General features: G+C 40.0%; 1 protein-coding gene across 4 annotated transcripts in view; it reads left to right on the top strand.

Annotated features, from left to right (window-relative positions):
* The window catches only part of BOC (BOC cell adhesion associated, oncogene regulated), a 67,244-nt gene that overhangs the window by 21,855 nt on the left and 32,747 nt on the right, over positions 1 to 12,642 (top strand). For all 4 annotated transcript variants that reach the window (XM_081004298.1, XM_081004299.1, XM_081004300.1 and 1 more), the window contains exon 2: positions 12,270 to 12,450. In XM_081004298.1, the coding sequence (XP_080860424.1) occupies positions 12,366 to 12,450 (85 nt within the window). In that variant the 5' untranslated portion in view covers positions 12,270 to 12,365. The remainder of the gene's footprint in view (positions 1 to 12,269; positions 12,451 to 12,642) is intronic.

The following is a 12,642-nucleotide window of genomic DNA, read 5'->3' as shown; positions in this document are numbered from 1 at the left end:
ACTTAGTAGAGCATGAGACTCTTAATCTCAGGGTCATGGGTTTGAGCCCCATATTGGGCAAAAGATTCCTGCATTGCAGGGGGTTGAATTAGATGATCCTTGGGGTCCCTTCCAACTCTACAGTTCTATGATTCTATGGTGTCCTGTGATCTAATTACTAGGTGTTGTAATGGCCAATGGCTAAGTAATAAATTTGAATCTGACCAGGGCCCATAGAGGTTCATAGTTTGTAAGCAGAAAGGCTGAAAGGCTGCTCTCAGGCAGATTTGAGCAAAGCAGATGATTTCATCCTGGAGCATAGGGTGGTCAGGTCAAAAAGCAAGGCAATAATTGAAGAGATGCTTAAGTGGAGAGTAACAATAAGACTTCCAGGCCAGGCAGGAAAAGTTAGAGATTCAGAGAGGGCCTGAATCTCGGTTCAGCAAAGTTTAAAGTTCACGCAAGACTGAAAGCTGAGAAGATCCAAGTCGCTAAATGGTGAGGAGAGGCATATTGTTAAACTCGATGGATCACTGGATGTTCGCATCTCTGTCTCCAAGTGCAGTTTTTGGTTTGATTGGAGTATGTGTACGTTCCTACTCTAACCAGCTTTCATGGCAGCACAGGAAATAGGGAGCTCATGCTTGTTCCCCAAAGACCAGGGTTTGAAGCCTACAACATCTGATGTTATGCTGCTTCTATAAATAGCAACATTTGTCCACTCCATTGAACTAAGCCCCACATTAAAATGAACGTGCACTTAGTGTGATTACAGTCTCAATTAATTTGCAAATTATAGTCTCAATTAATTTGATATTCCCACATGTTCTTTCTTGCAGTTGCACATAATTAAGCAATACACTTGCCTTATAGCTCAAGATTGCATTTGAGATTGGCTTTGCAGGAAAAATCCTATAGAGTATCTAACATAATTAAAATGAAGGTACTTGTCCCTTAATTTTTTTTATTTTAGGGAGTGCTTAATTTCATCATCACCATTTTATTTGTATGCAACCTTTCCATGGTTAAAACTATGCACAAAGTGACTTACAATATGGAAAAGGTACATAATTTAAAAATAGCTATAGACAATAAGTAAAACACATCAAAAAGTACACAAAATTGAACAATTTCCACATAAATCCTAAGAGCTTAATAACAGCAACATCCCCTGTTAAACAATGCCCAAGCCCAGTTTTTGAAGCTGGATTTAGTCAGGGCCCTGCCCTCGCAGGCCAGGTGGGAAAAGGCTAGCAAGGCAGGGAGCAAGTCATTCAGAACTCACAGCCAAGATGGTCAAAGCTTACACCAAAGTCTATTGAAATTACAATAACTTGAAAGAATAACTTAAATTGTAAGTCAAGAGTAAAGTTCCTCCAGATGTAATAACCATGAAAAAAACCCTGCTTTATATAAAGACATTTTGTTTTAGGAGCATATTGTGATGTCTCACAATGCCACAAAACTAGCGATGCTAAAAATAGCAATTACAGTTGCCCGTTCGAATTCCCAGGCAGTCATTATGTGTGCAAAAGTTATGGAGGTTTTGCCAAGGATTAATGAAGTCATGGAACTTCATGGAAAGTCATGAGATAGCTGGAAGTAATTTCTGCAATATTTCATCCAAATGTTATAGGAATTTTAATTTAATAAAGAAAAAATAGAATAGGCTATTACTTAAGATCCAATTATAGTGTGATTTTTTTTTTTAAAAAAATCCTTTTTCACAGCAACAGAATTCCATATTAGCTACCAAGTTATGGCTCAGTATTCAGAGGGTCACTTTGACAATTTGGTTGCCCATAGGTGGGATCTGCCACAACTTGTTGTAGTGCGGAGTGCTCCTGTTCATTGTTCCAGTCATCCTGATACTCCATTCCCTTCTGTATGGTTTTCCATCCCATTTCCAGCAGTCTTTCAGTATTTCCTTACCACTGAGCATACTCTGCCATCACTGGGCAGTTGTGGGGTTGTTTCCCCTTATACTTCTGCAGACCTCAGGTTTTCCTCCAACTACTATTGATACCGCTCTTGTACATGGAAGATGCCATTTTGGATTCATAAAGATCCACACTCAAGAGATTGAGTTCTCCGTAAGTACATACAGGGTATTAGTATATAACCCAAGCTAAGTGATGCTACTATTGTACCAAGTCCATGATAAGAAAAACTAAACTGAATAATGAAAATGTCAGTATAAACAAACTATGGACACGGTCTACCCACTTGCAGCCAATACATGGAAAGATTGGCAGTGTTTGTCCTCTGAATGTGCGTAGGCTTATCTGAAGCATTTTGAACACAAGAAGAGCCTGGTGGGTCAGAACAAAGGCTTGTCAAGTCCATTATCCTGTTCTCACAGTGGCCAACCAGATGTCTGTGGAAAACCAGCAAGCAAGATGTGAGCAAAGAATATTCTTCCTTCCTGTATTGGGAACAGACAGGCCGTATTTCCCATATCTCTTTCAGCCCTTCCTCTTGCACATGTACACCAGTGGAGGTTAAGGGGACATGACACCTCTATTTGTCTTGTGAAATGCCATCTTTGATGTATTTCCACAATCCATTTTGTTTTGTATCTAATGCATAGAGGTTACTATTAGTAAGCCACTCCTAGCTGATAGAGGAGGTCAACGTTGGAGAGAAGTTGATTTCTGAAAGTGAAAAAGCCTTGGTGGACATACTAGACTGAGGAAACAAGAATAGATAGCAATTACAAATATGACAGATACTCATTGTCTGTAGAAATGAGGAGATACTAATTGCTGAAACACAGAAGGTAATTAAAACTACTGTCTGCATTGTATTTGTGTCAGCAACATAAACATTCCTGACAGGTGGTATTATATAAGAAAAATTGAACTTATCAAAACAATCCCAAACGAGGAAACAGATTGATTCCCGTCGTAGAGAAGTCCTCCTTTGTTGCTGACATGATTGTAATGGTAGGGACTGGACAGCATAGGAGGTGTGCTAGCATACGTTGCTAAACTCATGAAATGCAAAAGCACCATAAATAGCAATCTTGGGGTGTTGGAATTCATCTACTTCACTGGCCAAAGGAGGAATAAACTTGAGCTTGGTACTCGCTGATATATAGGCAGGCTATTTATGAACAAGTAACCAGTACACCCACACACAGAGTGACCTGGTTGACAGGTAGGCTTTATTACCAGTTTATGTAATCAGCAGCAGCAAAGCTTTGCTGGGACATTATCACGTCAGGCTTCCAAGTGTGGCATGTATATGGGATCTTTGTAAAAGCTCACTGTACCTAGAAAAATGCATGTAAGGGGGAAGGCTAAGCTGCATGGTTTGATTATCTGCATGGTTTGATGAACTGTCTGCTATTCTAATCACCTCATAAACACCGTAATATGCAATAGAAGAAACTGAAACAGAAGAATTGCAATTTGGCTTCGATGGTTCCTCCAGCACTGAAGCTGTGTGAATTGAGGGCCATAATGTTTCCATTGTGCAGTGAAAACCTAAGCATGCTGAATCAGAAGTAAGCTCTGTTTTTGTTTTTATTACGTATTTTGTTTTTTTTTTATTGCAATTTTATGCTGTGAACTGCAGTGAGATCTACGGGTATAGGGTGGTATACAAATTGTGATGATGATAATAATAAGTGGTGCTTACTTCTTAGTACTACTTACTACTTAGTAAGTTTGTAGTACTTATTACTACTTAGTGTTACTTACTACACAGTAAGTTTACTTAGGATTGCAGCTTTCATGCTGAATAGTACTAAATTTTGTAATTAATTAGATTTTTAAATTAATACATACAAAATTTTCCTAAATCTACACACAAACACAGCTATACAGTGGTACCTCAGGTTACATACGCTTCAGGTTACAGACTCCGCTAACCCAGAAATAGTGCTTCAGGTTAAGAACTTTGCTTCAGGATGAGAACAGAAATCGGGCTTCAGCGGCACGGCAGCAGCAGGAGGCCCCATTAGCTAAAGTGGTTCATCAGGTTAAGAACAGTTTCAGGTTAAGAATGGACCTCCGGAACGAATTAAGTACTTAACCTGAGGTACCACTGTACACATATGTATGTCATACCTGCTAAGAGAGACTATGGCTCAATGATAGAGCACATGCTTTGTATTTAGAATCCCTTATTTCAATCCCTTGTGTTAGGAAAGGCAAAACTCCAAGAGACACTGCTAGTAGAGCAGACCATACTGGGCTAGATGGGCAAACAGTCTGATGGTGTTAGGCAACTTCCTAGATTCCTATCCAGCCACAAAAGTTTTTAGATATACTGTACTGTACTTGCTGGCATTTGTAACCAAAAATACATTGAGACAGAAACATTAATACATTGAGACATAGAAACACTTAACAATAGTGAGAGAGACCTGGTCCTTCCTCTGGCATGCACAAAGGGTTGGAGGCAGGAGGGTTCAGTGCAACTACAAATAATTGCCATCAAATAAGCCAGGACAAATTTGTGGACCTCTGTCTTCAGGTCATGTTTTCATGCAGTCAGGAATCACATCCAAACTACAACAAATACAGTATCTCTCTTTATAATATTTAGTCAACACATGCTGGGATTTGGTTGGTGATCTGACAACCCATTTGGTTTCCTGAGCCACTTTCGATACAGGTGTGGTGATAGTAAAACTAGTTGTCTTGGGAGCTAAAGTAACTCCCAGACTATGCCAGGACGTTCTATAATCTCTGGATGTTGGAGGGATGAAATGAAGACACAGCATAAGGGAGGAAGGATGCAGATGTTTAACTTTCCACCAGGGGTCCTCCTGGCTGGAATGGTTTGTTTACATGTAGAAAGGTTTAAAGTCCTCTTAAATTCCTTCCTTTCTAGATGATGCTACCTATTTTTACAAAGTCCTACATTTACTTGTATTTAATTTTAATCCCACCTTTCCTCAAAATTTTTACCTTCATCTTAGATTTATGGCTAACGAAAATCCTTTCAGGCTAGATATGCAGAAATGAGACTTAAACTTCATACAGAAGACTAGTAATGAAGGTGTTTTCATGCTATTGTATTATGAAAACTGATAATCCACTTCTGTTTGTATACTGTAGATCACTAAATGTTGCACTGGAGGCACAATGATGTGATTTTTGTTGTTGCTGCTATGGAATGACTTCATTGTAGCTTGAAAGAACTGACATTTTACCATGCTAAAAGGGATGTGTGAATTGGCCTTCTAATTTATTAGTACTGATATTATGCAGCGTTCCCTTAGTGCTTGATACCACACATTCCATGCTTGGAACACAGGGTGAATATTGTCTTACCTTATTTACAATATTCTGGTTGTTTAAACACTCTCTTTACAATAAAAGAACAAAAATCTTGAGTTTGCAAATAGGAAAATAACAGTGATTTACTGTTTTAGGGGATTAGTGTTCTCAGTTTTATTGAAAGTTATTGTGGACATAGAAGGCCAGCTTTTGTTAAGCTGCTGCTGGAAATCTGGTAAGAGTTAAAGAGCTAAGAATTACGAGATATGACAGCATTATGTAATTATTTTTAGTTTATCATCCCTTATGTAAGTGCTTGCGGGCTATGTATTCTCACTTGTGTCATTAACATGTTCATTAGTTAGAGGTGGAAAGAGTGAGAGAGCCATTAGAGAAGAATTGTAGTTAAGATTTCATTTGCGGTATGGAGCTGTGGCAGGAAGTGCTTGGGTTGCAGAAAGCATTATTAATAAAAAGAAACATATTTGGCATTTTATTGCAAATCCAGTCCCTTTGAGCGGAGAGAGAAAAGGTTAGCCATCTTCTTCAGCTCTGAATTGGTTTGCAGTGCCTGCTTCCGATAGCTTTTATCTTCTGGAGTAATTTCCTTGACCATTCTAGTTCCCGGCACAGTTTACCTTTATCATGGATATATACCACAGTCTTAATTTGTAAGCTCATTATAACATCCTTCCATGTGGCAAGGAGAGTTTTACCACATCCTTGGGCTTCACCAGAAAGCAAGGGCTTCAGAGAACTGATAAAATCCTGCTCACCATTTGACTGGATACTGTGGCATTTCCTGTGGATTTGTACCTAATTCTAGTAAACTACCACTCGCTAAATGGTAATCTGTATTCACCTTCCACCCAAGTCATCCAAGTTTGCAACATTCCTGCAAAGGGCAAGGATTCCTATGGTGAAAAGGGACTCCCGCCGCCTTTGCGCACAGGTATTTGCACGAAGAGGAGGCATTGTGGACATCTTGACAGCTGGCCCACGGCATGCTTATTAGTTGCTCCTTTACTGTCCACTCCACTTCCTCATCTTCCCAGCCATCTTTCTTCCCTTCTGCAAGCGCCAAACCCTGTCCCTTCACTGAGCCCCAGCCTCTCCAGATTAGAGCTCTCCAGGGACCTTGTCTTTTGAAAAGAGGAAAGAAAGGGAAAAAAGGGAGGGAAAAAGAAAGAAAGAGAGGGAACAGAAGAATGAAAACAGACCCAAGGGGCAATAGTCCCTCGAGCCATCTCACTGCATTACAATGAATATGGACTCTATTAAGCTCCGTTCTGCCTGTTAGCGTTTCCCAGGGCAACACAGCTCCCATATGGCAAGCATGCAGCAGATTAGCGTAGGCCTCTAGGCCTCATTGAAGACCTGAGGCTTGACTGGCAGTTGAACTCCCTCCCCCCTTCTCCTCACACTTGACACTGCCTGTGTTTATCTAAAGCGGAGTGGGGGGGTGCATTTGGAAGGTTATTGTCCGGGGCAATGAGAGATAGGAGAGGGAATAACTGAGCCAAGCTGGGAAGGAAGAAGGAACATGGGAGGGAGTGGGGCTGGCTGGCCAAAGGAGGGAAAGAGGGAGGTGAGAAGGGAGCAAAAGGAGATAGGAAGGAGGGAAGGTTGGGAGGGGGATGGCAAAACACTTCATAAATATTCAGGAAGGATGCTGAATAGGGAGAGGAGAAATAAAGCAGATGGAATTCATGTTAAAGAACAGCCACAATCACCCTCCAAAAACAAGAAAAGAAAAGAGAACTGCTTTAAAGGAGCATAGGGAACGACGTTTATCCAATTAGCAGGGTTGTCAAATTGAATTTATACAGAATTGAAGGGGGGGGGAGAGGAGTGAAAATTAAGTGTGTGGGGTTGGGTGGGGGGAGAAATATATAGAAGAAAGGAAGTGCATCTCCCCCCCCCCTTCCCACTCTAGTAAGGAGATTTTATCCTTTATAGGGCTAAGGCAGTTTCCAGAGTGTGTGGAAGGCGGGCAACACAAGGGGTAAACTGACTATTCCACTTTACTGTGATGTTCTCACTTTGGATAAGAGGGTAGAAAGAAGTAACAGAAATGAAGCATGATGCAAGAACGCCAGCATTGCTTTTGATTAAGGCCGCTTTGTACCTGAGAACGCTATGAATTTGGGACTGGGATATTAAGTCTATTAGATTATCAGCGGAAGTCCCCTATCATACACAATTGTGATAGGCAATTGTCACTTTAGCTGGTGACATTGGTTTCTGGGTTGCAAAAGAGAGTTCACGTGCCATAATTACTTCAGTCCTTAGTCTATAAGCAAGGGTCTCAGTGGTAGAGTTGCATGATGGTTCTAAATGCTTTCAGTGGCAGTTCACTGATAACTGTCTAATTTTCTTGTAGACTATCAAAACAGCTAGAGAAGATTTGATTATATGAATATATGTGTGTTAATACAGATCCACTGACTAACACTGAAACATAATTTTTCTGCTTTTTATCACTTGGTCAAATGGGCAACCTAATCTGTAAATTTCCAGGGCTGTGGGTAGCCACATTAATCTGTTGCAACAAAATCAACAAAGACCCTTGTGACATGTTAAAGACTAACAAATGTCATCATTGCATAAGCATTTGTAGGCTTCATCATGAAAGCTAATGCCTTAATAAAATGTGTTAAGCCTTTAAAGTGCTACAAAACTCTTGGCTGTTTATTCTCATAGAAATGTATGTCTTTGATTTGTGATTGTGCAATACAGTACAGTAGGTGTGAAGACCTGGGAAAAATAAGAGTTTCCACCTGTTGTTGTTTTTTAACACCTGAGCTTTCACATCTCATTCTTCCCCTCCTTCATCGTTACTTTTTACATTTTGTCTTACAATACCCACCAAATTCAAGAATTGTTAACAATAGCAGTATGCATTCATGGTCTATCTATAAAGCATAGAAAACCCCAAAATTATATTTTTATTCAAAAGTCAGTTATGTTAAAGAATACAGCAATAACCTATTCATTGAACTCTTACTGAGAAACAGCTGTTGTCAAAAGCCCTATTTTGGGTGTTCTTCGTCATGCAATTATAGTTCCGTGAGGAGTGTCAGTGGGCCACGCTAGATGGCTCTGACCCTACTGTTGTGTCCCCTTCATCACCTTCCACACATTGGAGGGTGGGGGAAACTGAATTGGGGAGGCTGCTCTATGTGTTTAGGCTCACTCCATGATTCAGAACTCTGCTTGGGCAGATGCCCTACACCAGACCTTCCCACTTCAGTGTGTGGAAGGTGAGGAGGGGATCATGATGGAGGGGCAGGGCCAACAACTGTTGTCCCACTTTTCCTCTCACTCAGCAGTAATTGCAGAAGGGAGAACACCTGAATAGGGCTTAAGTTTCAGGGAGTTCTCTAAATGTCATAAACCTTGAGCTTTCACTAAGAAGGATTCACATTGTACTACTCACAAGCTGTGCACACACCATGCCTTTAAAGCACATTTAAGGCATGTTTCCCCTCCCCCAAAGAATCATGGGAACTATAATTTGTTAAGGGTGCTGGAAACTATAACTCTATGTAGCGTAAACTACAATTCTCAGGATTCTCATGGGGGGCGGGGGCAAATGTGCTTCAAAGGTATTGTGTTTATGCAGCCACGGTCTCACCTCTATGGGAGAAACCATAAGTAGCAATTCAACAGCTAGTCTTAATGTGGTCAGTTAATGAGCTATTCCATAAGTATTTGTGTCACTATTCTGTGTGGGTTTACTTGACCTATGGTCATGACTTATTGTCCTTAACATATATGAAAATGTATGTGTTACTGAGATCGATGAGCTAATTTTTTTTCAAATATTGTACATTATTTTGTTCTTTTAAAAAATTGCCCCCTGCTTTCTCCCTTCACAAATGAGTTGCTTTTCTATTTAGAGTTCATAGAGTTCATAGAAGAAAGCATAAAAGTAATAGTGATCTAACCATTAAAACAAAAAATGAAATTAAGCCTGTAATCTGAGTTGACTTGCAAGTGACCTACTGTAAATCTTGTCTTGCCGGTAATTGCTTATCTTAATTACAATGAGCAATGATGCAGACTAATTGTTTTGTATACCTGTAGACAAAACTAATTCATGCAAACAAAAAATAATTAGAGATTACTATATTCAGATCAAGAGGAAAGCCTAAAATGTCCATTTTATGAGGTCTGATGTTCACAACATTTAAATTGTGTATTTAGCTTGGCTTTCCTGTTTCTAAAATCAGCCTTCAAGAGTGGCATATCTAGGGCTGATGTCATAAACTGGTCTGCCACCTCAGATTCCTTGTAAATGTCACCAAAGTGGAGAAGATTAATGGATTGGTTTACATCCTTGGCCTGCACTTTTTTAAAAGCTTTATTCTCTATCATTTTTCAGCCCTCAGAAATGGGCTGAGAGCGCATGACTAATTGTGGGCATGCCTTCTCTGCAGGATCCTGCTGCTGACTGGCCTCTAGGACAAGAATGGGACATCATTTCTGGTTGGGTTTTTTTTATCAATCCAGCCCAATACATGGTCAATATGGAACATAGTTCAACTTCGTAAATAGATTCTCTTTGGTACCTGACAACAGGAGCAAAAGTGGCAGAGTCAAGACTATCTTGTTTGGCAGCCCTTTTAAAACCTAGACTTTCCTAATAGAAGTGTTGCAATGTCTGCTTATTTTCCTGCACAATAAAATACATAACTCATGCACTCTTCCCTTACATCTTTTCTCAGCTTAAGTAGTGCAAAGGTGAGCAAGATATTAACAGTTAAAAGGAGTAGTCATTCTTCTTCCCCCATGCCATAGCCTTGAAGTGTTTCTTTATTTGTTTCCATCTAAATTGTACCTATGACTAAGCAGGGGCAAAAACTGAAAAGTACAGACTCTTGGTTGTGTTTTATACAGTGGGATCCTATCCTTATTTACTCATAAATTCAGTGGGAATTACTACCAAATCACTTCTCATAGCATCACAGGCCAGTTCACTCAGCTTGTAGAACTTTGATACGTCAATCCCTTTGACTGAAGACCTGGCAGAATTGCAGTTGCCCTTAGACAGGAAACCACCTTACAGGCTTTGACAATTCTGCCTGCCTGCCTGAGTTCCCTTTTCATTTCTCCTTTCCCCAAACACCTTCTCCCTTCCCCCATTGTCCTTCATCCATTCCTCAAGTTGCAGCAAAAGGCTTGCTCATGCCCAGCAGCTGAAACACGGGCTGTTTTTCATTTAGGACCCTCCTCATAAATTTCAGATGGTGTGGTAGTAACAAGAATTGCTTGGCTGGCCCTTATTTAAGCAGCAGGGGGTCTGGAGCTGCAGGCAGCATTTCCTCAATAAAACCTTCAGATTCTAATCAACAAACACCTCTATATCTGCCAATGTTACTATTATAGGACTCCCTCAATCTTCCTTTGTCTCTTCCTCCATCCCTCTTCTTGTTCTCCGCAGTGTATACAGATTTTTTCCACATATACACACTTTTGAGCAGCATGGGGATAGGTAACACGGATGATATTAGCTTTTACACCTCATGCATCTGATTCTCCCCCTCCTTAATCTCTGCCAATAGTGTAGTCGTTGATTTAATGAAAGTGACTTCCATGCCCCCAGTCCACGGACAGGAAATTGTTTTTAACCTGAAGGGAAATAATTTATAAAAACAAAGTTCTTACTTTTCATTTCCTCTAATCCATTGTCCCTGTTGCACCTTTACTGGTGGGATAATGAAGGATGCAGTCCAGTCAAAGTTGAGAATTTTAAATTGATTGAATTCCATTGATTGAATGGAAGAGTGAAGCATGGGCTTATATCTCTTCCCTTGGAGTTAAAAATGACTTTAAAATGCTTTACTTTGACAGTACCATGCTCAAAGTAAAGTCTAAATCTAATTTGACACTGCCTTTGAAGTCAGTGGGGTGAGGATTCTAGCCTGAGTCTGGATGCATTTATATTGGTCTGGTTTTATTTTATTTTTAAATTCCTTACTGCGCTATGTGAGCACTGTGTCTATATAGTATCTGGTGTATCCTTGTGTGACAATTTTCTGTGTCTCCTTTTTTTACCATAATTTCTCCCCAAAAAGCTTTTCTTTTCCTGTTTTTTTCTCTGTATTGTATCTGTTTGTATTAAGAAGAGCCCAGGGGCTGAGGAAATCTATTCATTTGTCTTTCTGTTTAAACCAAAATATTTTTTATAACCACAGCCAAGTAAAGAGGTAACAGAACTTGGCAAACAAACTATTTAAGCTGCACTTGATTGGACGTGTTCTTATTTTATGTCCTAAAAATATCCGTAATAGCACATTAGTTCACTGCGATGTTTCATTTGTGGTGGATAGAGTTTATACAATGGGAGCTAAGCAGGACTGTGTTGTTCACATATTAATTTTACTACAAATGAAAGATCCACTGCAAGGGAGTGTGTGGTGGTGGTGAAAAACAGTCATATTGATCACTACCATGAGTGCAATGTGAACAGTGCTTATGTTCTTCCACTGAATGCTTAAGTACAGTTGCAGCTTGGTACATTGACAATCCATAGGCTTCTATGTGCTTAGTTTACATGAATTTGCTGTTCCAAGAGGCAATTACTGCTGCTAACTTCAAGTAACCAATAGTCCACTTGTTTAAATACTCATCATTTTTATCATACACTGCTATTTGCAGTATAATTGTGGCAGTTTTCTTGACCCTCTGGCTATGAGACCTTCTGGATCTTGTACTGAACCATTTATTGATTTGCCGACATCAGAGAAGATAAATGTGCATTGCGCTGCATTCATGTTTATGACTTCCTCTTGTAAACGGTCCTTGCAAAAGAGGCGATAAGATCTGAACCACCTAGTTTCTTCACCTCAAGCTGCCTTCATGGCAAGATGGAATGCCGCCTTCACTTATTAGGGTTAAGAGGCACAACTATCCATGTTTGCCTTTAAATTTGTGATTCCATCCTCTGAGGACTAAATGCTGACTCTGGGTGTTGATGTGTGTCAAAAAAACTACCGGTATTCTCTTGACTCTTTACTAACCTACTATTTTATCTCTTATCTCCCTGTCATCCAGGGCACCTCACAAAGCTGAATTTCCACCCTTAAGTCCTCTGGGGCAGCTTATGGGAACTTCACTTGGCATCTTTTGCTCCAGACTCCTCTGCATGGGATGGCCATGATATCAGAGGGGGAAAGACCAATGACTGCTATCATCTGTTTGCTCTTGGCATCTGCTGGTTGCATTGCAAATTTGGGTGAGCGTTCCCCCCCCCCCATTTCCCCCTAATAAATGTTTAGGGAAGCTTTTAATGTTTGATGTATTACAGTATTTTAATATTTTTTTGGAAGCTGCCCAGAGTGGCTGGGGAAGCCCAGTCAGATGGGCGGGGTATAAATTATTATTATTATTATTATTATTATTATTATTATTATTATTCTGCTGCATT

This window comes from Podarcis pityusensis, assembly GCF_964106645.2.
Source record: "Podarcis pityusensis genome assembly, chromosome: 4".
NCBI lineage: Eukaryota > Metazoa > Chordata > Lepidosauria > Squamata > Lacertidae > Podarcis > Podarcis pityusensis.
Note: the sequence above shows the minus strand (reverse complement) of the source record. Positions and strands in the feature narration are given on the sequence as shown.